The following is a 27351-nucleotide window of genomic DNA, read 5'->3' on the forward strand; positions in this document are numbered from 1 at the left end:
GGCCTAGGCAATAATATGCCTCTGCTTAGCACACAGGGTATTGCTGACATCCACTTTGTGCAGGGGTTCATTGCAGCCTGCCCCTATGCTCTGTGGAGAGTTTTTCACTGTACGGTAGGCTTTACGCACCAGGATTTGACCCTAAGTCACATGGTCATTCTCTTATCACACAACGGTTGCTATGGAATCACCAATAATAAATTCTCTTCTTGAGAAATCTTAAACTGTTTTCTAGACATATAGTCTAACGTGCTGTGTTGCAACTACCCAGTAATAACTTGTGAATGAGATTCAAAGGGCTGTGGTGTCAATAGTTATATTGGTCAACCTATACATTTTTTGGCCGATTTTAAAAAAATCCATTTATTATTGCAAAGCAGTGATTCAGCCTTAGATTAAAATGTAGTAAGTGGACAACAGTTTGTCATGCAAGTATGAAACTGCTTAGTCAACATTAGGGACTCAGAGCAAGCAAAGATTAAGGGGTCTTAAAACCCAATTTAGTTTTCAAAATAAAATTTCTGAATTTTCTTAATTAAAAAAATCATCTCAATTGACACAGTGATGTCTCAACCCTCCTCCTAAATAATTCACTCCTGCAGCCCGCAGACCCCTGCCCACCAGGTTTCAGAATATTGAAGGCCCTTATAACAGAAAGGTGGCTGACACAAGGCTAGGATGTGTCTAGGACCGTGAGACAGTAATGGTCACACCTTTACTGTAACCGGGATGATTGGTGATTCAGCTGTTTAGTCATCTACTGCTACCGGGAACATTACACAATTACTCAGTTTATTCTAAGGGAGGGAAGGATGGTCTTGTGGTTAAAACAGGGGACTAAGAATAAGACCTGGGTTCTATTATGGGCTTCCCCACAACTTCCCGCGTGTCACCTAAGCCCTGGAAACTGAGTTTCCCCAGGGGAATAATATTGACAGGGGATCCGTGATCTAGCACCAAAAATACACGGTGGAGAAATATAATCAAAATTAATGGTGGTTTCCTTCCCATAACTTTCTGTGTTAAGCCCAGTCTGGAGGTCCTCAGGTACGTAAAACTCTCAGATGGAAGTTTTGTCTAAAGACTGCAGGACTGGAATCAGTGGAAAATATTAACTCTTCAATCCTGCAAATACATATGCACTTAACTTAAAGCACGAAACCAGTTCCATTGATTTGGTGGGACATACATGCTGAAAGTTAAGTATTTGCATAAGTGTTTGCAAGATCAGGGTTTTATTTTGTGGAGACCTTTAATTTAAAACCTATCTTCGTTAAAGGTCATTAACTCTACTCCTTTCTACTATAATCATGCAAAACAACTCTGTGCATAAACGTTAAAGATGTCTATGAAAGGCACAATATGCTGCATGTATCCAAGATTACCTCTTTGTAACCTAAAGCCGCTGATGGTCTGAGCGGAGGAGCAGGTCGGAGACAACTTAAGGTCCAGGGTTTAAGGATTTTGGGCGGTTCCAGTGGTCCACGAAGCTGTCCAGTAGAACTAAAAGTCTGAGAAAATACCTGATGAGATTGTGAAAGCTGTTTGCCTTCACACAGAATCATAGAATATCAGGGCTGGAAGGGACCTCAGGAGGTCATCTAGTCCAACCCCCTGTTCAAAGCAGGACCAACACCAACTAAATCATCCCAGCCAGGGCTTCATCAAGCCTGTCCTTAAAAACCTCTAAGGAAGGAGATTCCACCAGCTCCCTAAGTAACCCATTCCAGTGCTGATGTTAAGTGTCTGTAAAATTTAAGTCTCTTGCCTGAAGTCTCCTCACCATTTTAATTAAATCAGATTAATTACAATATGTGAGAGGAAAAAAAAGGACCTTTCTCCATCTGAACTACTATACGATCATGGCTTACCACAAAGATAGCAAGGGAGATTAGAAAAATGACATGAATAGCCAGCTATAGCGTTAAGTGTGAACTATACAGTCACAGGCCCAGAACCATGACCTCAGTGTGAAAAATCCTGTAGCTCTGTAAACTGGTCTGAAATCAACAAGATGAAATTCAATAACGACAAGTGCAAAGTACTTCACTTAAGAAGGAAAAATCAAATGCAAAACTACAGAATGTGGCGTAACTGTCTAGGTGGTAGTACTGCCGAAAGGGATCTGGGGGTTATAGTGGACCACAAGCTGAATAGGAGTGGCCAATGTGATGCAGCTGCAAAAAAGGCAAATATGATTCTGGGGTGTATTAACAGAAGTGTTGTATGTAAGACACAGGAGGTAATTGTCGCATTCTACTCAGCAATGGTGAGGCCCCAGCTGGAGTACTGGGTCCAATTCTGGGCACCACAGTTCAGGAAAAATGTGGACAAACCGGAAAGAGTTCAGAGGAGAGCAACAAAATGATGAAAGGTTTAGAAAACCATTTAATCTTGAGACAAGAAGGCTGATGGGGGACCTGATAACAGGCTTCCAATATATTCAGGGATGTTCTAAAGAAGATGGTGATCAATTGTTCTCCCTCTCCACTGAAGGTAGGACAAAAAGCAATGGGCTTCATCTGCAGCAAGGGAGGCTTAGGTTAGCTATTAGGAAAACCGTTCTAACTACAAGGCTAGTTCAGCTCTGGAATAGATTTCCAAGGGAGGTTGTGGAAGCTTTAAAAACAAGTTGGACAAATATCTGTCAGGGATGATCTAGGTTTACTTGATCCTGCCACAGCAGAGGGGCCTGGATTGAAAGACTTTTCGAGGTCCCTTCCAGCCCAACATTTCTATGATTCTGTGAAACTGGCTAGATACAAAACCATCTGCTTTTGTCACATTAGGTAAGAAGCCTAGTGACAATACTGAGATGCAATCAATTCAGAAAGGGCTGGAATGGTCCAACATACTTACAGAATGAGCACTCCAGGACTGTGTTTTGGATATTGTCCCTTTGGTTAGCCTTTGCAAATGGTCGAGCCATTCGTGCAAATCCTGGCTGCTGTTACATGACACTGTGATTCGTTCTATCATGTTCCCTGAATTAGAGGATTAAATTACATTCTTTACAAAATGGCATCAATTCACCGAAGAGAGAAATTCAGCCCAATTCATTCTGACAACAAGCACCTCCTGTGTTTGCAATGCGATATGGCTGCAAAAAAAGCACTGCGTCCCAGAGGAGGAAGGTGCAAGCCCCTCTATATGTGCCTGTTCCAAAGCCCAACTAAGTCAATGGGAGCTTTTTTCCTAGGGTCAGTAGGCTTTGGGAATCAAGCACTCTGGTATGACTGTATCTGGAACAGTGTACTCAATTCAGGGCACCTCATTGCCGGAAAGCTATTGACAAACTGGGGGGAGTTCAGAGAAGATCAGCAGAAATGACCAGGGTACTGGAGGGATAAACTTGTGAAGATTTATTAAAAGATAAGTGTAGCTTCAGTAAGTAGTAATTAATGGGGGCCACGATAACAGTCTACAAATATTTACAGGGTTCAAATGCTAATGATGCAGCCAAAGTACTGAGCATGGTACAAGGTTGGTCTAACTAGGAGTCACAGGATGAAATTATGAAAGGGAAAAATTTAGATAGAGTATTAGGAAAAGCTTCCTAGCAGTGAAATGTTTTGGGCTGTAGCATGATCTGTCAAGGGACCCCAAGGCACAAGACATTTATAACTAGAATGGACAAGAAATTAGGAAATATAAATCAGGGAACAATGCTGCATTGGTCAGGGATGGACTGGATGATCCAGATCTTTTTCCATTTCTAGCTCTGATGATATTCTGACTCAATGCGCAGAAGTAGTGGCTTGTGAATAAACTGGTAGTAGATTATGGACGTGGCTCCCAACATTTTCACAAGACAGTACCAACTTAAGCAGACCTTGGCTGTACCCTACACTCTCCTCTTTCCTCAGCATACAAGCTACTGGTAAGTCATAATGGAGTCTGAAGCAGCCCAAACCTAGTCATGGCAGATTAAACTGCACACAGATGGATCAAAAGCAGACCCCATTCTTGCTCAACAAGGGAGCTGGACACACACAACTCAGATGTCACTGTAGCATAAGAACAAGAAAAGAATAGCATATCATGCCAGTGAAAGTGTAAAGCATATCATGTAGCAGCAGCTTGGAACTACTTATACAATAGATGCTGCTCCCACTGGACAGGAAATGCAAAAAGTGTAGTGACCTGTGATTTCAAAAGCATGCTCGGTCCCTTCTGTTCCTTCTAATTTTGTCAGCGTCATTCCTGTTAACGGCAGTTTTCCCTACAAAAAGAAATGACAATGATTCAGACTCTACATCTATCATTTTTAGCCAATTTGCCTTTCTCAGAAATCACCACCAGAAATCATTGAAGGCTTCAGAAAACCAGAAAAGATTCCCCTTCAGTCTGTGGATCTAGTTTTCCCTGTCCTTAGCAGGCCAAACACCTCAGTCGTGTAGTAAGCCCCAAAAAACTCATTGCCTGGAGCATCAAATTATGTAAAATGGAAATTATCAGCCTATGGTTAAAAAAAGGTCATAATGAAAGCTTTTAACCAGTCATCATTCAGATGGGGGTGGTACACGCCACGATACCCAGTTTGAAGTTTCTATTTGGGTTCAGAATGGTAAAGCCATGTCAGCATTTATTGTGCATGCACCAAAGTAATTGCTCAGAACTCTCTGAGTATAAGAAAGTGAGATATTTTAATTCAAGGGCACTCATGCTTGTGGAAACTGTCTAACGACTCCCCATGCTGTATGTATGGTAAGCTAGAGTTCTCAGTTTCCTGGCGGTGGGGGGTTAGCACCACAACAGAGGAGTTTCAGAAAGCAGAGGAATTTAATCTGATTACAGACATTTGGTTTCCTTCTTTACGCCCAAATACTTGCAACTTCAAATCAAATGTGCCTACCTGATAGATAAACCCAGTCATCCGAGGGCTTGCAGACAACATTAGCAGAACATTGGAAAACAACATGAAATACCTCTCTTCTTTCTCCTAAAGTGAAAAATACGTCCATTTTACAATGCATCACAAAGATTTTCCTCAGAGACATTAGTATAATGGGCCCAATCCAGTTGCAACAGAAATCAAAGGCAATGTTCCCAATGATGATAACAGGACCAGAACTGAGCCTATTAATTTGAAATTTCCTTACTTTCTTTACTTAATATCCCTTCAGAGACTATAAACATTCATACATGCATCCTCCCAAGCATTAATTTGCCTGGCAGTGAGAAGTACCAATGCTCTACTAGGTAAATACTCAATCAAAACCAATAAGAGCTACTGTAGTAAGAAATTACTCATATATAATACACACCCACGTACACATATATATGTACTAGAATATATAACACATATATTAATATATACACAGAGAGAGAGTGCATTAGAACTACCACGTCTCACTTGTTTATTTAAAACTTAAAGGTCAAAACCTGCCCTGATTCTACCCACAGAACTTCGGGTAACGGCAACAGGAGTAGTGCATATAGATCGATGACAGAACATGTTTGCTTGACAATATGAAACCAGCTTTTTGTTTGAGAGATAAATGCCAGCCAGATAGGGCATGAGCCTGCATGGTGCTGAGCACTCAGGATCTGATCCAGGGACGCATTTAAGCACATACTTAACTTCAAGTACACGAGCAGTCCCATTGACTCCTTAACTTAAAGTTAAGCAGATGCTTAAGTGCTTTGTTGGGCTGGGACCAGAGCCCTTAGCATCTTTCACAAACACGACCATGATAAAGAAAATTTTTAGACTTGAGCGTTCTTTTACCATTTTAGCATTGAGAGGGAGAGAAGGACTTTTGCCATGTTAAACACCTTACCTCACTTGCCCCACACTGTACCATGACCTGTGACATATAGATTACATTGCCCATGGTTTTGATATCCTCCCCTTCCCATCCTGGAATGGACTCTGAAAGGATCTGCAATTCAAGTTGTTTCCTCTTCCTCAGCTCCTGGCACTGTGACTGTAAAGGCGATATCACAGACAAAAAAAAAGTTTTGTTAAAATGAGAACAGGAAAACTTCAGAATCATACCTGCTCTGACCCACCAAGAAGAGATTTTCTGGCAATGCTCCTATCAGTCTGATGGCTAACTCCAAATGCAGTCATTAGTGTGACCACTTACAAGGAGAATGTCTTTCTATAGGGCAGATTTTTAAAAGTATTTAGGATTTTCAAAGGCATCTAGATATCTAAAATGCATTGATTTCAATGGGTGTTAGGTGCATAGGTGCTTTTGAAAATCTAACTAGGTGCCTAAATACCTTTAAAAATCTGGCCCTAACATTCTACATTGTATATTACTTATTTAGGGTCACATGAATCTGGCTAAAGATTATGGTTTATTGTAACTTTCCCTTAATCAAAAGTATCAAAAATCTGGCCTTAGAGGAAGACAGAAAAGACCAGGCCACCACCAATCATCTCAGTGAGAAATGAACAGCATCACTCAGTTTTATATAACAGAATTCAAGCAAGCAGAAAATCTTAAATTTGCTTTATTTTACTAAGTTTGTTAAAGTCACAACAGTCTGATGAATTACAAAGTCAGAAGATATTTTAAAAATGAAAATTAGAAAAAGAGAAAATAAAAGGGCACTGAGGTATATGTTCTTTTGTCAAACCAGCCCTGTATCTAAGTGAAAAATGTACCCATTTTCTAAGCCAAGGTGGCCACACAGAGTGGGAATTGTGAACTTTCTATTTTTGTAGGTTTTTAATGGGAAAACAGCAATTTTGTCCAAACTGTAAATAAAGTGCAAAACTGCATGAAGCAAATCAGCGAATATTTTCCTATTAAATACTGCATAACAGAAACTGTGAATTTTGCGCATCTTGAGTACGTAGACAGAGGAATAGAATAACTTAAAAGGAATCCATTTAAGTTGATCTAAAACCAGAATATCTCGTTATAGTTCAACAGAATGGGCCAAATGCTCGGCCTGTCTAAATGCGTATAGCTCCAATGAGCAAAATGTGTTGCTCTTCTTTCCTGCTGCCTTAGTTGGCACATGGGAACAATTATACAAGATGCAAATGGAAAAGAAAATGAAAAAGCTGTTGAAAAAATTTACATTTAAAAAACCCTAACAACATCATTATACATTTATTTTTATTAATTGTATCTAGGTTCAGGAGTACTGATTATACATACATGATCTCACTCTGAGGGCAAAGGGCCTGGTCTGAAACACTCTGTAGTCAATGGGAAACCTCTCATTGACTTCAATAGGCTTTGGATCAGGCCCTAACTCCTGAACTCTTCATACAGGATGTACACAGGCAAAATTCCCAGTGAAGTCAATGGAGGGCCTGACTGAGCAAGGATTGCAGGATATTGTCCTAAAGCACACAAACTACTCGGTGGGGCTGTGGAAGCATTTCATTATGGAACCTGATATAGGGTGAAGTTCTGATGACTTGGGAGGAAAAATCCTGCAAGGCCAAGCCTTGGCTCAATTTTTACTCAGTCCTCACACTTGCCAAGCTCTGATTTCTTACTCCATTTTAAACTCAGGATTTAAGCCAGTTTTGTACAAATCTTTCAGGGGCTGTGACCCTTTCGCTGTGACTGAAGGAGGAGCCCCTTTTGGCTGTACCCTTAAGGCACTCATTTTTAGAACCAGAGTTTAGTGGTTTCCTTTTGGTTTGCAAAACTTTGTGCCCAAAGTCATGCGGTACAAGTCACATGGTAGGTTTTCTGTGACCCTGATTGGCTGAACCTGCAGTTCAGGAGATGCAAACCCACATAAAACCTACAAAAGTTTTCTGAAATCCCTATAAACTGAAACCACTGTATTATCACCCTGCTGCTATGACAGGACTACAAATAGCATTTTTGTTAGCTTTGTGCAACCCATACACTGTGCTTGGAAGCATACACTTGACTGATCCCTGACTCCATGAAAGTCATGCATGCATTTCTGAAGGCAGAATTTAACTCTTTGACCATCTAACCTCAGACATATAGTAAGTACACTACAGTGATAAGTAAGAGCCCAATCCTGAGATGTGCTGAGCTTCAGCAAATTCCACTGAAGCCTACAAGATTCGCAGATGCTGAGCCCCTTGCAGAATTAAGTGTTTATCTTACCTTATGCACCACAGACAGTTTAACAATAGGACCTAATACATGAATAGCTCAAGTACAAATCTCCTTACATTACTAGCATCTCTAAAGCTTTAAGCCAGTTTGAAGTTAATATAACTGAATTCCTCCCCATTATCTGCTATAATGAATGCAAATTGTTGAGCTTCTAAGCAAATGTAACGTGACACCCTGTTTCCTGTTTTCTATGAAATTTCTCCTCCCTTTCTTCATCGGCATCACTAATCATTGTAAACTTGCATCTTCTCTGATAAGGAAGGAAGGAAGCTGGACCACATCTGGAGTGGTTATAGTGAAAGGTATTCAGTAGCTTAACAGACACAGAACATAACTTCCTTGATAACTGAGGATTAAACCTTTCTGAGTAAAACGGTCAACCATGTGCAAGGTTTTCTTTCTCCTTTCATTTGCCAAAAGGTTCTAAAGTGATTTGGAATGATTAACTGAAATATGTTCACTATTGATTGCTACTGATTGCTTTACTGTTATTTGTAAAGACACAAAGAGACAGTAGACTAATAACTTCTCTACGTATTGCCATTTCACATGGTGTTATAATGTTTATAATATACAAGGACCTGTTTATTATATGTTTATATTATAATGTTTATAATATACGAGGACCTGATCCCAAGTCCATGGATACCAGTGGAAAGAATCCCAATCAAAATCAATGGGCTCTGGATCAGCCCCGGAATGCATCTCTTTATTAGAAGTGGCAGTTGAGTCATATACTTGCGTTAATCCTTCATAGCTCATTTTAATGAGTAAGGAATTGTGCAATTACATGCAGCAAAAATGACAAAGGTGTAAAGGGGAAAGAGATGAAAAGAAACTCCCCACCCACACGTGGCTTCCTTCTGCGGCACACATTTAAAATATGTTTCTTTATCTAGTTAGGTATTACACTACAGAGATCACAATGCAATTGTTGGAACATGCTGCCAGATGGCAAAGTCAGGCAAAATTTCAAATAAGGTGTCTCCATAACCCATCTTTCCATTCTAAAAGACCTTTTCACAAGGAGACAAATGTCAGGCTTGACTCACTCTTTGTGAAACACAGTACAGAGAAGGAGCACTCTATTTTGAGAATCGCCACCTACCACAAGGGACTTGAAAGATGTGAATGCTTTCAAAACATCTTCATGATCCGGATGTGCCTCCTAGTGAAGGAAGAAATCTTGGTTACTTACGAATAGCAACAGCATTTGGAAATGCAGATTTCCCTCATTACTGCCATGGTTTAAAAGCCATGGAAATTCTATATTGCTATATGGACCTGGGCTGCAATCATTCAGCACAGGGAGGATGCAGTATGGCCCAGGGAACTGCACATCCCAGTGGGATGAAGGACCTCCTCAGATTCTATCCTTCACTCTTCTACTGCCTTCGTCATCCTCATGTGATATAAAGCAACTAAGTGAAGTGCTGATGCAAAACTGTTCAACAAAAGAAAAGGGATCAAGGATAGATACCATTTCAGCTCAACCAAACGTTGCTTTTTAAGAAAACTACAGCCCAGTGCCAGATAGTATAGGGCAAAGTTCTGCTCTCTTGTCCACAGAACAGATCTTGACTCTCGTATGAAATAGTCCACCGCATCACCTCCCATGTATGGAATTCCCATTAAAGTCAGTGGAGCTCTGCATATGCACAGAGAACAGAAGGCTAGAGGGGCAGAGATCAGGGCAGGACACTGCCCTTAGTCTGTGCCTCCATCACTGTATGCATATGGCCATTCTGATATTGAACAGACACACACAACTCCCATCAACTTCCACTGGAGTAGTTCACACAGATCTGTGGGCAGAATTTGGCCTATACATTACACAATCTTTATAACCAGACTCCAGAGCCCAGTCGCTGGACATAGTAGCTGGCCCAGTCATGGGCAGTTGGGCCCACAACAGTGCTTAAATTGTAACAAAAGAGGTGCTGGGACTCACACAAATAGGTGCCAAGGGCTCAAATAAAATGTTTTTACTTTCATAACTGATGCAGCAGGCCCAGAGGCTCAGTCCTGGCAAGCTCCAGCACAAATTAAGCTCACAACATACTGCCACTCCCACTTCTATCACATTTGCTTAAATCAAGGGTATATACACTCATACAGGTATGAGGTTCATATAAGGTGCAGCATGTATAAACCCACTCACCATGTTCATAATCTAGAAACCAACAAAAATAGGTGACCTGTGTCTGACCAACCTTCCAGCTCTTCTCTCACCTTGGTTAGGGTGTTGACCACAGCCGCTGTGGACATGCAGTCAGAGGAGCATGGGCAGTAGTCAGTGAAAGCATTAGGGGAGTTTCTCTTTTCCTCGTTTCCTCTCTAGCCTGGGCCCTACACTAGAAACATTAGCCGTTGCTGACATGCACAGCTGGGATGGTGCTGGAAGGAATGTAAGGGCAAAGTGCAGACCAGATCAAGCCCTGTTTAGCCCAGCTATAGAAAACACGGCTGAGCTTTCCCTGGAGCTGATGTAACATGGAGAGACCCCAGTCATCAGCAGGCAGGATTGAACCTGGGACCTCTGAAACGTCGTGCATGAGCCTCTACTGCATGAGCTAAAAGCCACGTGTCGCTTAGCTAAGGCTGTAGCAGACTCGTCAGTCTCTAGCGGGGGACAGGGTGCCACACCGAGCAGGCAGGGGTTACACCTAGAGGATCTCCCAGTCAATCGCAAGCTCCGGCAGCGCAGTGATGCTGCCGCTAACACAGGCTCCCTGCCTGCCCAGGCCCCACGCTGCTCCCGGAAGTGGCCAGCCTGGCTCCACAGCCCTGGGGGTGAAGGAAGGCGTCTCCCTCCACGCACTGCTCCTGCCTGCAAGCACTGTCTCCGCAGCAGCCATTGGCTGGGAGCAGGGAGCTGGGGTTAATGGGTGCTGCAGGGGTGATGCTTGCAGAGAGGGGCAGCATGCGGAGCCACGTGCCCTCCCACCCCCAGGGGCACATTGGCCCCTTCCGGGAGTGGTGTGGGGCCAGGGTGGGCAGGGAGCCTGCATTAGCGGCAGCCACACTGAGCCACAGACTGGGAGCCTCCAGAGGTAAGTGCTGTCCAGTGGGAGGCCTCACCTCAACCCCCAGCCCTGAGCCCTCTCCTAGAGCCAACATCCCATATCCCCTCCTGCACCCCAAACCCCAGCCCTGACCCCAACCCAGAGCCAGCATCCTGTACTCCCTCCTGCACCCAAACCCTCGGCCCCAGCCACGACCCCCCTCCCAGAGTCAGCACCCTGTACCCCCTCCTACATCCCAACCCCGTGCCCCAGCCTGATGAAAGTGAGTGACGGTAGGGGAGAGTGAGTGACAGAGAGAGGGGGGCATGGAGTGAGTGGGGCAGGGCTTTGGGGAAGGGGCAGGGCCTTGGGGAAGGGGCGGGATAGATCCTGGGTTGCCCTTAAATTCAAGAAGTGATCTTGGGCATAAAAAGGTGGGAGACCACTGGGTTACACAGATTTAACTGGCCTGGGCAGGAACAGGGTCAGCAACCAGATGGATTATCTGTACTAGGCCTTTCAAAGTTTTGAACACAGCGGCTCACCTGAACCTAGGTTAACAATGGTAAGACATTTTTAGGACACTTCCCTGGTGTGAACAAGCTTCTAGCTGCCCATCCAGAGCTGAGCTATATTTTGCATTAAAAAGTCTGGATAAAATGTGTCCTCTGGGACTGAATCCTATCCCAGTGCGGTAACCAGGCGACCGGATCTCCCCTCTCTCACCCCTCTGCTGCTGTCAGCATTCGATAGATTTTGCTAAGGCCAAATTTCCAAATAAGCCAGTGACATGGGGGCTTGTGGGGAACTGCAGAAGCTTTCCAAAAATATAAGTATCTTATTTAGCAAGCCTCAAAACTGAGCCTTCTTTGGGCATTTCTCAGAGCCCTGCCCTGGTGCCAAGACCCTCTGCTGCCTCCTGCGTTCAGCCCACTATGGTGTGGCCCACCATGACTGCCACAGAGCACCACAGCTCCTCGCCAATTCACCTACTGCTGAAAGCACACGGGACAGCAGCAATTCCCCAAGCAGCCACGTGGGAGCTGCCTTGGGCAAACCCTCCGGAAGAGGGGCCTAACGCTGGAGCCTCCCTAGACCCTTCTCCAGAAATCCCCACCCCCCAACGGGTGAACAGCCTCTCCCATCCACCCTCTAGGGGCCTGCTCCCCATCTGGTGCCACCAGGTCTGCTTGCGCCTCAGCAGTTTTCCCGGGGTAGCTCCTCCTGGCCTTCACTAGCCCCGTTTCCACTCTTCCTCTGCCCCACCCTGGTTGCATCCCCTCCTTCCTCATTGTCCTCTCCCCACTGTGTGCGCCTGCTGCCTGCAGGGTCCTCGCTTGCCACTGGGAGGGTCTGTTCATGGATACACCGGGTGCCTGAGCAGAGCAGCTGCCTCAGTGGTATGAGCGCACTTGTGCTAGGAGAAGCTCGGAGCAACAGCAGAGCAGCCTTTGGTTGCTACGCTGGGAGCAGTGGCCTCTTGTGGCCACAGACAAGAATTGCAAACAAAACATCTATTTTGGTCCAGCTCCTCAAGGACACAATATGGGGACCCAGGACAGAGGCCAAAATCTGTCCTGCTCAAAACGAGACTGTTGGCCAATCTGCTGCCTTCCCCTCTTCACCTCCTATCTCATTAGCCTATGTACCCAGTACTTTCATAGCCCTCACTGCCACGGTGTCCAAGAGCCCCCTGCCTTCCCATATCTCCCTCCTGCTGCTGCAGTGTCCAGAGGGCAGGGCTCAGGGTCACGACGCTCCATGGGGAAGATGCTGGAGGATGAGCAGCTGAAAGCTTGTAGCTTTGAGGAGGGAGAGCTGATGCACTAAGTCTCTACATGGGTGACAGCCCAGCGGCTGTGACCCAGTTGGGCCCTGCCCTCACTGCTCAGCTGACCCGTTAGATTAGAGCACTTTGAACCTGATTACGCATCATGATTAGACGCAGCTATAAGGCTTGAGAGTAAGAATGGCCCAGCAGTTAGGCTGCTAGTCTCCGATTTGGAAGACCCAAGTTTAGTTCCTTGTTCTGCCACAAATTTCCCGTGTGACCTTGGGCCAGCTTCTAATTCCTCTGTGCCAGAAGACTGGGGTAATGGCACTGTCCTACCTCACAGGGGCGTGTGAGGAGAAATACGTTGAAGCATGTGGGGTGCTCAGTTACTACAGTAGTGGCTCCCCTGCCCCCCTAGACAGAAGGACCCCGGGTGCAAGCAATTCTCAATGCAGTTTTTTTGGCAGCACAAAACCCCACTTATGATCTGCCCGGCAGACACTATGTTTCATTTACCTCCATGTGCCGCTCCAGTTCTTGGAGAAGGGTGACGTACTTATCCAGTCTCACGAAGGGTTTGCTGAGGCTTGTTGTCAAGATCAAAATCCCTGGGTTGGACGCGCCCTGGTTCTCCATAAACTTCTCCAGTTCATCACTATAAACAGAGACAAGGAAAGTTCACCAGCCTTTAAGGGTCATGTTTCACTAATGCCTTCACTGCCCAAATAACGGTGGCCCAGCTTCTTCTACATTTGCCAGCTGATGCAAACACAGGGGGCCAGAGAGGGCCGGGATGGGGTTCTGGCAGATCAAAGCCACTGCTCCCCAAGGAGAGCTTGTGGGGGGCGGGAGAATCATGCCTCTGGGAAACCCTGGTGCTATGCAGGCATGTGCATGCTGTGCAACCACCACAGGTAGGTACAGCCACCTCCACACACTAGTGCACTGGCCAGCTCTGCAGGGGTAGGAAACCAAGTTCCTCTGGGGTGACTTGAGTCCCAGAAAGACTAGGAAGAAGCAGTATCTGTGCTCCCCCCACTGCAGCTGGCCCTTGCACGGAGTCCCCAGTGAGAGATGGCTCCTAGCACCCTCCCCCCCACATAGCTGTGCCAGGACACAGACACAATGCAGGCCCAATGTACAGTTCCGGAGAATACATTTGTAATGACAGTTGCTCATGTTAGATGGCAAGTAGGGACTGCTGTTACAAGCTGCTGTAGCGTAGGCATGCCAAGTACTGTCAAGGCTCTGCCTACCACTAGGCCTCTCTCCTGTGGCATGAGGCCTGGGCACCCTGGATCCACTTGCTGCTGGGTGCCTGAACAACCCACTGGGAGTGGTAAGCAGGATTTCCTTTCTAGAGAACACGCTTTACAGAGATCACTAAGTTACCAGTGACCACTGCTGGAAGACTGTGTCCACAATTCAAGAACAATGTTGCTATATTGGAGAGGGTTCAGAGAAGAGCCAAAGAACGATTAAAGGGTTAGAAAATGCACCTTACAGTGACAGATTCAAAGAGCTCTATTTAGCTGAACAAAGAGGAGTTGAGGAGTGACTTCATTACAGTCTATAAGTACCTCTATGGGAAACAAAGACTCTTCAATCAAGCAGAGAAGAGTCTTTGTTTCCCATAGAGGTACTTAACATAAACATAACCCAGCAGACACAATCCAATCTAACACAATTCAATGGCTGGAAGCTGAAGCTAGAAAAATTCAGACTGAAAATAAAACGTAAATTTTACCCAGTGAGGCTAATTAAACTTTGGAAGTTGTTCCAAGGGTCGTGGTGGATTCTCCACCACTGGCCATTTTTAAATCATGATTGGATGGTTTTCTGAAAGTTCTGCTCTAGGAATTATTTTGGGGAAGTTCTATGATCTGTGTTTTACAGATCACAATGGTCTGTTTTGGCCTAGGCACCTACTAATCATGCACAACATGCTCAGCTTTGGCTCACAACACTTTGGAGAGCACATTTTGTGTGTATCAGCATCTTCACCAACACAGACCAGTTAAATGCACATTTGAAACATTCTCTGGCTAATGAACTGAATGAAGGAGTCACTCACAATAGCCAGGACTGTAATTAGGCTAAATTACAGTCAGATGTGTTAAGAGAAACATTTGAAAGGCCTTGGGCTGAGGTCACTGCTTTCACAGCTGTGTGCAGGAGAGCTAAGCAGCACTGGGGGGGAACGCAGCCGTAGCCTGCCAGCTCAGAGGACTCTCTTAGTTCTCAGTTTACAGTATAAAGCTACGGCACATGCAGGTGTCTGCCCAGGAGTCACACCTTGAATGAGAATGTTGCCATGATTAGTGAAATAATGTACAGAACTGCGTGGCCTCTTTGTGGTTTGCTGAGCAAACCTCTGTTTCAAGCCTCTTCAGGCTGTATTTTGGGCCTGATCCTGAGAGGTTTGGAGCACTCTCAAGTAAGTGAATGCAAGTTGAAGGTGTCTGAATCTCACAGGATCAGACCCCTGATATTAGCGTGTCAGTGTCATGTGGGATGCTTGTGTGTCCTTGCAGTGGAGGCAGGTGAGCACAGGTTGATCTGCATGGTGGCAGGTTCCTCTGCACACACACGGGGTCTTTGGAAAGGCTCCGTGCAAACATGTTGCCTTTGGATCCTGTTGTCGAGATCCCAGGCAAAGGCCCTGGCTGGACTTGGCATTGTTAAAAAACGGATGGTTTGCCCTTTTGACACAAGTCGTTCCTGACCTGTGTTGGGTTAGCACGTTAACAGCGGAAGGGTGGTTAGCGCAATACGTGAGGTACAGAGATCGGAACTGTGGCATCAGGTTCATAAAACAGCCTCCCACTCTCTGCTGGTTCTCGGGAAGCCTGCAAATATAAGCAGCAACATCTTCAGAGCATGTCATTGAAACAGGAGTTAATGAGCCAGGTCCTCAGACATGACAAAGCATCAGTGAAATGGACACACTGTATTTCATAACCAGCCGTCAGTGCTAGCTGTGGTAGAAATTCAGCTATGTAGAGCAGTGGTTCTCAACCAGGGGTATATGTATCCGTGGGAGTACGCAGAGGTCTTCCAGGGGGTACCTCAACTCATCAAGATATTTGCCTAGTTATAAAACAGGCTACATAAAAAGCACTAGCAAAGTCACTACAAATTAAAATTTCATACAGACAATGGCTTATTTATACTGCTCTACATACTATACACTGAAACATAAGCACAATATTTGTATTCCAATTGATTTATTTTATAATTATATGGTAAAAATTAGGAAGTCAGCAATTTTTCAGTAACAGTGTGCTGTGACACTTTCGTATTTTTATGTCTGATTTTGTAAGCAAGTAGTTTTTTAAGTGAGGTGAACGTGGGGGTCGCAAGGCAAATCAGACTCCTGAAAGGGGTACCGTCGTCTGGAATGGTTGAGAGTCATTCATGTAGCCCACAATAAGACAGAATTCAGAATTCTAGCTGGGGTGCTGTAACTTTAGCTGGTCAAACACTCCATAGCTGAGGACACACATGGAAGTGCCTCTCAGGTCTCTGCTGTGGCAGCTTAATGAAGTGTGAGTGTTCTCTCTGACATCTCTGGCCTGTTGCTTTGGGCCAAAGGAGCCCCTGTCCTGCATGGCTCCTTCCCTCAGAAGCTCTGTGCAGTACTTGAATAGGAGATGAGAAAGAAAGCCCAGAGTCTGAAATGATTCTGCTATTTTGACAAGCTTCCCTCCACCCCATCCCATTAGTCAGCTTTCTTTTTCTCTTTTCAGCTATCCCCAGTAAGAGGGATGAGACAGAACTATCCACTTCTCCCAGTTCCAGCCCAGGCTCTGCCCTGGTCACATTGACAGCTGGGGATGGTACATTTGCTTGGGATGAAAGGAAAAGATTTAGGTTGATACTGTACAAAAAGGCTTATGAGAGTTAAACACCTAGTTTCCCCTGACTTCCAGTGGGACTTGGTATCGGTCTCCTAAAGGCAAATGCCAGTCTTAACTTTCTGTTTATAAGCAGAGCAGTTCAGAAGACACCGCAGAGGTACACATGTCACTATTTCTATTACCTTCTCTTACCCTCTAAGCACTGATGACAGCCTTCTCTAGCTCCTCTTTCTTCTATATTAAAACAAATGTACAGACAGTAGCTAGGAGCAAGGTTAATAAATAGGCCTTTGTATTATTTTTAACCACAGGTTAGTAACTCATCACCCTTAATTGCAATGGCAGGTGCTTACTTTGCACATTCTTCCAAGGCTTGATTCAGTGTTAGCTGAAATGAACATATTTCTTCAACATTTCCCAGTAAAGATGCAATATCCACCACACTTAGCCTGAAAGAATTAAAATACTGAATAGTACTTGATAGGTACTTTGCAATGATTCAAAACAATTCTCTTATTAAAAAAACAAACATCTGAGAACGTCTCCATATAACCTGTGCAAAATATGGGTGATTTAAAGTATTTGTTCCAACAGAAACACAAATTAATGTAATGAAATACAAACCAAAATTCATGATACACAAATAATACCTTATAGAAGATGTTTGCTATCAAGGATTAACCGAATTGTATTTTAATCCTGTAATTGTCTCACATTGTTTAATTGTTCTCATCGATATAGACAGGATTTCTTCTGGAGGCAGAGGAGGATGTAGACACAGAGATACGGGCAGAATAGTATTCACAGGCAGGCCAACCCTGACTCATGTTGCAAGATCGGAGCGTTAGATTGTAATCTCTTCCAGGAACGGACTTTGTACAGCATCTAGCACTTAGGAGCTATTGCACACGAATTACAATGACAATGTCTGTGCTCCCTGCACTTCCTACTAGTCTTCCCATCATCATCTCAGCACCCTCGGTCATTTCAGCCTTTCTTCCCTTTGTGCTCTCTACAGTTTTGTGATAAATCAGACTTCTAGATACGATTGTTACAGCAATATGAGAAAGTCACACCACCTAGTGTTGTGCCCCTGGATCCCAGGATAAGAACTGTGACTAAGAAGGCCAACATGCATCCTGTGGAGAAGAAAGGCTGGGGTCTTGAGACTTTTCCATTGCTGAATTTATCCACACAAATATTTCCAAAGGTTTGACGAATCTAGACACCATGTGACTTAAAAAACAGAAACTTTGTTCCCATAGAAAATATGAAGGGCTTGAGATTCTGCCCTCAGATCTCTCCAAACTGGAAAAAGGCTGTGTTTGACCTCTCTCTGCACTTATAACCTACTGGAGTTCTACTTTCTCCTCACAGTATGCAGTACCAAAATCCAGAGATACCGCTACTCCACGGGTACAACTGCACAACTTCTAAAGAGGGGGTGGCTGGCTCTACTAGATGGAATTATCCAAGCATGCATGTTGTGCCTATTTATGCTACTACCTAGGACAAAGGACTATAAAGCCAATGCAGTAAGCATAAGAGACAGGTTACTGAAACTGGAAAAATTTATGCACAGTGAGACTATTGATGTGTAGGCAACCGAGAGATATCTATATGCCAGGGCTTGGACAAATGAAAGACAAAGGTTTGATAAAATCCTAAATTTGTGATTGGATGTAGATGGAATCTGAAATTTTCACATAAGCTTTTCTCATGATAATGATGGAAAACATTTTGGTCTATGTCTTATTTCTGCACCTAGACCCTGACAATGACCCTCTGTTGTCCATACATCACTTTGGCTATCCATAACTACAGGATGATGTGTAGAGAACAAGAAAACACTTCAAGCAGATCAATGTACAGAGAGCGGGGCAATGCTTACTAGTTAGCAAGTTCAGAATAAACTAACCATAGTTAATGCAATTCCCAGATCATAGCCTGGTCTAAATAATGTCCACTGAAGAAATGACTAGGAGGTCCCACCTGAAGTTGAGCAGCCAAAATAAGGCACATTGGAGGAGAATACACATGAGAGAACAATTCCATGTATGAGCCTGTAGTGATCATATCTATCAGAATCGCATATTTAATAATCCATCGCACAATCAGATGTCTATGCAAAAATGCAGGAAAAGGAAGAGTCAGAAGCTATCACAAGCTTTGTTTTCCTGATGATTCTGAGGTTTTGCATGAGTACCTTTAAAGAGCAGAATTGGTCCCTAAATATTCAAAACTGAAAAGGCTTTGAAGTGTTGTGTCATCACAGACTGACTTGGGTCTTACTTGTCATAGGATTGGAGGGGTCTCAAGTAAGTTCCCAGAAGTGACTGTAGTTCCTTAGCATAGTCACGTTCTGTTTCCAGAATACTTTGCAGTACCTACAGTGAGAGAGAGAACAAGGAGCAGATCTCAGCACTAATGACTAGGTGCGTGACTACATCAGCTTCCAACAACAGAGCAACCTGGAAACATATTTTAAATCCACCTCTGACTTTAAAACACATGCTAATGCAAGACAGAAACTGTGCAAAACAGGAATGAGGTTTCAAATTACAGATTTGATCTCAGAAGGTGCAGAGTGTCCCAGGAAAGCAGTAAAAATAAGCCTTAGAAGCTGCTCCTTCTTGACTTCTCTTTTCTGTTATCCAGGGCCGGCTCCAGGCACCAGCACAGCAAGCAGGTGCTTGGGGCGGCCAATGGAAGGGGGCAGCACGGTCGGCTCTTCGGTGGCAAGTCCCTCAGTCCCTTTCGGAGGGAAGGACCTGCCGCCGAATTGCCACTGAAGAATGAAGCAGCGGCACTGCGGCAGTAGAGCTGCCGCTGAAGTGCCGATCGCAGCTTTTTTTTTTTTTTGCTGCTTGGGGTGGCAAAAACACTGGAGCCGGCCCTGATGCTATTGGAACATAATGTAAATGCACAGGCAGATTAGGTATTTGCTCCCACAAAAGGCCATTTGCATGCATAAGTGGCTATTTGGCTATGCCAACACTGACTGGGGAAGCATGCAGGCACAGTAACTACACACAAATCACATGCCACTGGACTAGTGCTAGATGAAAACAGTGCAACTGCAAGAGTAGACAGGAATAAGCCCAGTTCAACACAGTTTCAGCCCGGAGCACGGTTCAGTCATCACTTGCTGGTTGGTTCACGCCTCGCCTGCCTACCTTGGCAGTTAATCTCTTTTCAGCACTGGTGCAGCAAGACCCACTGCAGTCACCCTTTGTTAGTGAAACAGCAGCTTTCTTACTGTAGATCAAGCTCTAGAGACAGATGAGGCTGTTCCTAGTCGAGGTTTTCAGCACCTGGGCATGGGCTGTTTCAGTTGGTTTGTACAAAATATATTTTGCCACACTGACAAATGCATTTAACCTCTGCCAGTCTGTATGTCCAAATGCAGACGTTTTAACTCTCTCTTATGCCATGGGGCAATGCTTATTTTACCTCTCAGTTTAATTTGCCTTGCTCCATCACAAACCCGATTACTTTCTGACATATGAAGGTACATAATTTACATCAGGAATAATAAAATGGAACAAAGGCAAATTATGTTTTTTTAAATACCAATCTCGCAACTTACTAAACTTCCATCTTCACTCTTCCGTCTGGGCTCTCTGTTTTCAGTCTCTCTCTCTCACGCACTGTAGCATCTTATATGTGTAGTTCATCATCTCAATAGCCAAGCAGATATCTTGAACCAGTGAAGTCTCAATAGTTAAATTTAAACACAAACTGCCAGATCCTCAACTGGCATAAATTAAATTAGCTCCAAGGACTTCAGTGAAGCTGCAACAATTTATATCAGCTGAGGACCTGGTCCAGAGGATAAAAATAATACTCTGTTTATTAAAACACATGATCAGTGCTTTAAAACTTACCACTGTATAATAATTCTTTGTAAGTTGAGGGCTTTCCTGTCCTTTTAATGCTTTGGGAGAGAGTGGTTTATCTGAACAAAAAAAAACAACAAAAAACCCTGTAAATTATAAAGCAGAACTGCTATCATCCTATCAGGAAAATCCACATCTGTATCTTGTCCAGCAGACTGCAAAAAGTCACATAGTCACAGAAAAAAGAGAAGCCCAATTGCAGGGATTTTTAAATGAAACCTGAAGCAAAGGGAATGCATGCATGAAACTGACAGCTGTGTAAATCTGGACAGAACTGCAACACAGCCATTCTATGATATTTACAAGTTTTTTTTCTAAAATAACTGGCAACCGTGCAACAGCTGGGGGGTTTGCAGCAGGGGTTTTGCTTCAGCCAATCCGCAGAATTCAGATTTCATACTCCTAACTCCGGGGACTTCTGAGTTTCTGGGTTGCTGTGGAGGATCTCTAATTCATGATTTATTTAAACAAACCTCAATAAGTAGTTGCAAGTTGAGGTTCAACCCTGCAGTCCTTTGAAAGGCAAAATCCTCACTGAAATTAAGGGAGTTTTGAGTGAATAAGGAACAGCCCAAAGCTGAAAGGCTCAAAGTTCAACCTACAGTACATCTTTCTCTTCCATCCATTTGCTAAGATGACTCACAGTAGCCCCTTTTATCCATTTGGTCTGTCCCCTCCCCCCACACCTCCCAGTCACTGTTGCACGGCTCTTTTCCCTAGAAAAAGCTAACTATGCCAACAACGTGCAGGGATAAATTGCTGTGGGTTCACAAGGAAGAGAACAATACCTCTGCCTTAAGCTGCTCTTAACTTTCACGGCCTAAAAAACCACATTATGACTGTGCAATTCATGCTAATTGCCAGGAGGCGTTTCCATTTGGGGCATTGTTTCCTCTGTCTAGAAGAACGGGTTTGATGGTATGCCCTGCTCCTCCACCTGTACAGGTAATCAGCCCACACATGGGCTGCCCACGGGCTCATTTCTGCATTCCTTTGGTGTACCAAGCTCCCCTTGGTGTTAGTGGGAACTCTGAACATATAGGAAGAGCTTGAGAGTTGCCAGGCAGACTAGACAGTGGTATTTTGTCCTGTGTGCGCTCTTCTTGCAGTCTCCAAAGCACACTCACAGTCACACAGACAATAGGGGAGAAGCTGAAGTTGATAAATTGAGCATATTTCAGACTGCAGCTTGTTGTATTTTCTATTTACTGCCCTTGCAGCATTTCCTGTCTCCTCCACAGAGGGTCCCCGTGCATCACTTAAAGCATTTGATGATGCTTTACTCCACACCGGCAGATATTATGGCCCCAAAATATACTGAGGATACAGGGCGAGCGCAAATAGCATCATGCAACTGAAGCACTGAAAAAAGGTAGAGCAGCTCTGTTGTGCAGATGCAATCAAACTGCAACGGTAACTGAATCAATGAGAGTTAATGTCTGTGTTCTAACATCTGCTGTCGTGTTATTTAGAGACTTTAATTATAAACCTGCAGCAAATTTATCTACAGCCTCTATTAACTTGGCCTAGGGGGCTTTGGTTCAGGTCCTTTCTGAGCTTTAACTTGCTTTAGGCTCTGAGGGCTCTAGGTAGGAGGACCAGATAGGAAATGTGAAAAAAGGGGTAGGGGTAATAGGAGCCTATATAAGAAAATGACCCAAAAATCGGGACTGTCCTTATAAAATCGGGACATCTGGTCACCCTAGAGCCTCTAGGGGACAGGGGTGCAGGTGTATCTACTGACTTTTTCCGTCGGGATATCAGAGTCCACGTCTTCGCAGACGTCACAGGTAAAGAACGTAGGCCATTTTAGTGCCTTCCCCTTCTGTGCAGACTGCAAACCCTCCATGAAGCCTGGTACAACGAGCAGTGCCTGCGTGACACGAGAGTGTCTGTGCAGGGTCAGCCCTGCAAGACGTTAGCAAACAGTGGGCACAGGCCCTGCCCAGAGCTTCTGGAACTAAGGGCGCTGGGGCTGCTGCAACCCCCAGGGCTTGAAGTGGTTTCCATCCTATCAAGGATTTAGTTTGGTCCATTGGCTCTCTGTATAAATTGGGCCTGTCCATGCTGGGCCATTGTCAAGCCTGTGCAGAGGGCCAGCACAAGGTTCATCTATCTCCAAAATAGGGAAAAATCCATGGTAACAGCTGGTGCTCACCTCCAAAATACTGGCCACAAAGGGCCTGGTTCACTCCACTAAAGTCAATGGGAAGATTTCAGTTGACTTAATGAGAATTGGAGCAGGCAGGTGCCTAAATATGGATCTAAGGGCTTAACTTTAACTCCCATCTTTGAAAACTTTCCCCGCTATTTAAAAATCTGCTGAAACCAGATTCCAAAACTCAGCGCACGAGGAGGGAAAGCAGCTCCCTGAAACCACCTCCACCTCCACTCAAATGTCACAAGCCAGTCTGCAGTTACCTGGCGAACAGGTAACTGCTGCCTGCTTGACAGCCCAAACCTGCCCCCTCCTCCATATGCCTGGAGGCCCTTGCCAAACACAGCCAATCCCTTCTGCATGCCCAGCTCTGGAAGGGCTCCTGGCATGAGCACATGAACCAGGGCGCTGGGACTGGAGGGTGTCAGGAGGCAGGGTGAGGTTACAGGTTCAGCAGCTACGTGGATTCTCTAGTCCATCTCCACCCCCAGATATGGGGGAGGGGAAGGGGAGCAGGGCCTAGAGTAGCATACAGGCTACTTATTACTGCTGCTCTTGCCCTGCAGCCTTTGCCCAGTGAATTCCTAGCTCCCCATGGAGCTACTTGAGTTGGGCGCTAGAGGGAGGATTGGAGGTGAACAGATTTACAGCTCAAAAGGCTGTCATGCTCCTCTTGGGCTCACTGGGAGATTAGCTCCAGTGTGGCCCCCTCCTCTTACTTTATGAAACCTTCATTTTTCTGCTTCACGTGACTGACATTTGTTTGCCCACCACGGCCTTCCCTGATAGACTCATTCTTTGAAAAAGCTGCAGCAGCAAGTCTCACAGTCTTGGTCAACTGACTTGGGCTCACGGGGCTCACACTACTCAGCTAAAACCAGCAGTGCAGACGTTCCCGCTCAGCTGGAACCTGGCTCTGAGACCCAGCCAGGAGGGTGGGTCTCAGAGCCCAAGCAGGAACATCTACACTTCTAGTGTTAGCCCCATTGTACAAGCCCGACTTAGTTGACCCAGGCTCTGAGACCCGTTGCCCCTGGGGGAAGGGGGAGTTGCAGTGGAGACAGACCCTATGACTCCACTGTAAAATCTTGGTGCAGCTGTTACGTTTTCCTTAGACAAAGGGAAATAGCGGAAGGACTGATCTTATGGCCATGTTTATATTACTGGTTGTAACTTGGCATGTATCAAAGCGATGAGTTCTCTGTATCACTACTTGCACCAGTAGTGATATAAACTCATAGATACACGGAGGCAGTGTTGGTTAGTGGACCAGGCACTGAAATGGGAATAAGGAGACCTATTTCCAGCTCTGCCACTGACCTGCTGGGTGACTTTGGGCAAGTCACTTCCTCACTTAATGCTCAGCCCCTCCCTCCCACAGTCTATTTACATTGTAAGTTCTTCAGGGCAGGGACTGTCTCTAACTATACCTATGTCCAGCCCCTAGCACAATAATATACTGATCTTGGTTAGGGCTTCTAGACCCTGCTGTAATCAACAATAATAATTGAAAGGTAAAACTTTGTTTTCAAAAATACAACATTCGTCATCACAAAGTGGCTCCAAACGCGTAACAGATCTAACATGGGGAATTCTATTTAAATGGACTTGAAACCACAAGAGGGCAGTTAACCAGGATGAGTTCTGACGTCATGATTGTTGCATAATTATGAAAAGTTAGATTTCTGAATATTTACAGGAAATTCAAGGCAAAACTGAAAGGAGTTAAGATTTCATCAGACAGGTTCTCTTCTCTTATGCTGCCTGCAGCTGAAGATGCATCTAGATAAAGCATACTATGTGAAATCAGCCAGAGCTCCATATAAACAAAGGAATCGTTCCCTATGGCCATGTAGTTATTGCTGCCTTCCACGCTGAAATTGTGAGCGTTCACGATACTGCTCCCAGGAATGGCTACATCAAAAGGAAAATATGCACCAGACACATAGAAAGGTCCTCAACAGAAAGCGAGCTCTGTGATTAGAAACTGGAGAGACCAATTGGCCCCACTTAAAATTGAAGGCAAATGCCATGGAGTCAACACAGCATGCTCTTCCTGTTTCTAAAGCCAGGGAAGCTACTCTGCTCCCACTCTGTGCTGTTGGGGCTGTGCAGTTTCAGATGGAGTGCTGGCTTGAGGTGGGTAAAAGCTGCAGAGCAAGGCATGCAAAGAGCGAGGCTGTCTCCTTCTATCCCTATTCCGGTCACTATTTCTGGTACAGCACTGAGCACGCTAACAGTGCTTAACAAACAACTGCAATTCCTGAAAGGCGTCAGGGGACAAACTGCATTATCCTGTTATTAAATGAGCCACTGAAGATTTGCTTACCGGCAGACTTGATTTCTTTGACATAGTTACTGGGGAACCAGCCTGTTTTTCCATTCAATGTACCTTCCCACCAGCCCCCTTCTTCAACTCTGGTGACATAAATAATGTCTCCTTTATTCACCGAGAGCTCATCTTCATTGGTCTGCTTAAAATTGAATCTGGCCTTTACCACCAACTGATAACTACCATTTTCGACCATCTCCTAAGGAAACAAACATTAAAGAGTATTAGAAACCAATTCAAGGGGTAACCAAAATTATACTAAGGTCATGAGGATACTATTCTTTGCATTTTTATGTCACCAATAATATCACCCCTTTATCTAAAACCTTCCATCAGAGGATTATAATGTCTCTTACAAGCAATAATTAACCTTCACAATAGCATGAGAGGCAGATAAGTATTAGTCCTTTGACTTGCTCAAGATCATATAGCAATCCAGTTGCAGGGCTGGGAAGAGAACTTAAACTCTGATTCCCAGTCCCTCTGCTCTCATCACTAGAATGTGTTCCCTCTGTCTATGATAGATCAATGGTTGTCACCATTAGGCTTGATATAAGATTTTAAATCAAGAGTACCACAGGTTTCGACTGCCTCCTTAACACTCTTGAAGTTATAGATGTTGTCCCCTGTAAATTAGTCTGGGAGCTGCTGGCAGCCGCGCTATGAGATGATAAACGTGAACATGGCCTTTCTGATGGCTGATCTGTTGAAGGAAAAACATAAACTGAAATGTAATCTGTGTTTTACAAAATTGTCTCTATTTCCTCACAATTAAGAGAACAAATAAATGCAGGGAACTATAAAGTCTCCAAATATTTAGGGGCTCAGAGCAGACAGCTGAATGCTGCAGTGCTTATTTTGACTGGAGCAATGACATTAACCATGTAAATAAATAGTTTAAGATGTGTTACATTTTAGCATGATAAGAGATTATGATATGTCATCCTCTAATGACTGACGGAAAACACAGGAAAAATAAATCCCTACAGACAGCTAGTGGAGATTCTTCCTCCGTTCCAACAGACAGAGCTTGCAGTTTTGGAATTTAGTTCTTGGTCTCTATTCTCAATGCCACCTGCATAAGATGTGGGAGATAAGTGGGTGGCTGGTATTTATGGCTTTATTTCATGACCAATAAGTTTACTTGTTTCTACTCTTGCCACTTAAAATATTTGTCAAGTGATAAAAACCTGTTGGTCACTACAGACCTGAGCTCCATTTAAACCAGAGGCATAAGTATTAGAAACTGCTTAACCCACTATCAATCCCATGAACCATCCGGTCCCCTGCACAACAGAATTTTCACTCACATGCTTTCAAGCAGAGAAATCACATTTTAAGAAATTATCACTCTCATTTACCCTCTGCTACTGTGTCACGTTTCCATGTTATCGGAAAAATAATCAAATCATGTTAGTTTCATATGTTGTCATTTGCAAATGAAGCAAAGGCAGATGTTATCATTTCAAGAAGCTGTAAAGTACAGGGGATTTAAAGGCTTGCTGTAGGTACTCTTATTCCATTTAAATATAACATAAGAACGGCCATACTGGGTCAGACCAAAGGTCCATCTAGCCCAGTATCCTGTCTTCCGACAGTGACCAATGCCAGGTCCCCCAGAGGGAATGAACAGAACTGGTAATCATCAAGTGATCCACCCCCTGTCGCTCATTCCCAGCTTCTGGCAAACAGAGACTAGAGACACCATTCCGGCCAATCCTGGCTAATAGCCATTGATGAACCTATCCTCCATGAATTTATCTAGTTCTTTTTTTAACTCTGTTATAGTCTTGACATTTACAACATCCTCTGGCAAAGAGTTCCACAGGTTGACTGTGCGTTGTGTGAAGAAATCCTTCCTTTTGTTTTAAACCTGCTGTCTACTAATTTCATTTGATGACCTCTAGTTCTTGTATTATGAGAAGTAAATAGCACTTCCTTATTTACTTTCCCCATACGTGTCACGATTTTATAGACCTCTATCATATCTCCCCTTAGCCGTCTCTTTCTCAAGCTGAAAAGTCCCAGTCTTATAAATCTCTCCTTATACGGAAGCCATTCTACACCCCTAATCATTTTTGTTGCCCTTTTCTGAACCTTTTCCAATTTCAATATATCTTTTTTGAGATGGGGCAACCACATCTGCACACAGTATTCAAGATGTGGCCATACCATGAATTTATATAGAGGCAATATAATATTTTTGTCTTATTATCTATCCCTTTCTTAATGATTCCCAGCATTCTGTTTA

General features: G+C 44.3%; 1 protein-coding gene across 5 annotated transcripts in view; it reads right to left on the bottom strand.

The window, feature by feature from the left end:
- The window catches only part of ARHGEF6 (Rac/Cdc42 guanine nucleotide exchange factor 6), a 56829-nt gene that overhangs the window by 12330 nt on the left and 17148 nt on the right, over positions 1–27351 (bottom strand). For 3 of the 5 annotated variants that reach the window (XM_050964853.1, XM_050964851.1, XM_050964856.1), the window contains 13 exons: positions 25676–25803; positions 25098–25299; positions 20599–20669; positions 19004–19098; positions 17065–17160; positions 15578–15700; positions 13368–13506; positions 9181–9240; positions 5784–5930; positions 4856–4942; positions 4144–4222; positions 2860–2984; positions 1386–1523 (listed from right to left, as the gene is read on the bottom strand). In XM_050964853.1, coding sequence (XP_050820810.1) covers positions 1386–1523; positions 2860–2984; positions 4144–4222; positions 4856–4942; positions 5784–5930; positions 9181–9240; positions 13368–13506; positions 15578–15700; positions 17065–17160; positions 19004–19098; positions 20599–20669; positions 25098–25299; positions 25676–25803 — 1490 coding nt within the window. The remainder of the gene's footprint in view (positions 1–1385; positions 1524–2859; positions 2985–4143; positions 4223–4855; positions 4943–5783; positions 5931–9180; positions 9241–13367; positions 13507–15577; positions 15701–17064; positions 17161–19003; positions 19099–20598; positions 20670–25097; positions 25300–25675; positions 25804–27351) is intronic. The other 2 variants (XM_050964852.1, XM_050964855.1) reach the window with 2 other exon arrangements.

This window comes from Gopherus flavomarginatus, chromosome 8 (genome assembly GCF_025201925.1).
Source record: "Gopherus flavomarginatus isolate rGopFla2 chromosome 8, rGopFla2.mat.asm, whole genome shotgun sequence".
In the NCBI taxonomy this organism is placed as follows: domain Eukaryota; kingdom Metazoa; phylum Chordata; order Testudines; family Testudinidae; genus Gopherus; species Gopherus flavomarginatus.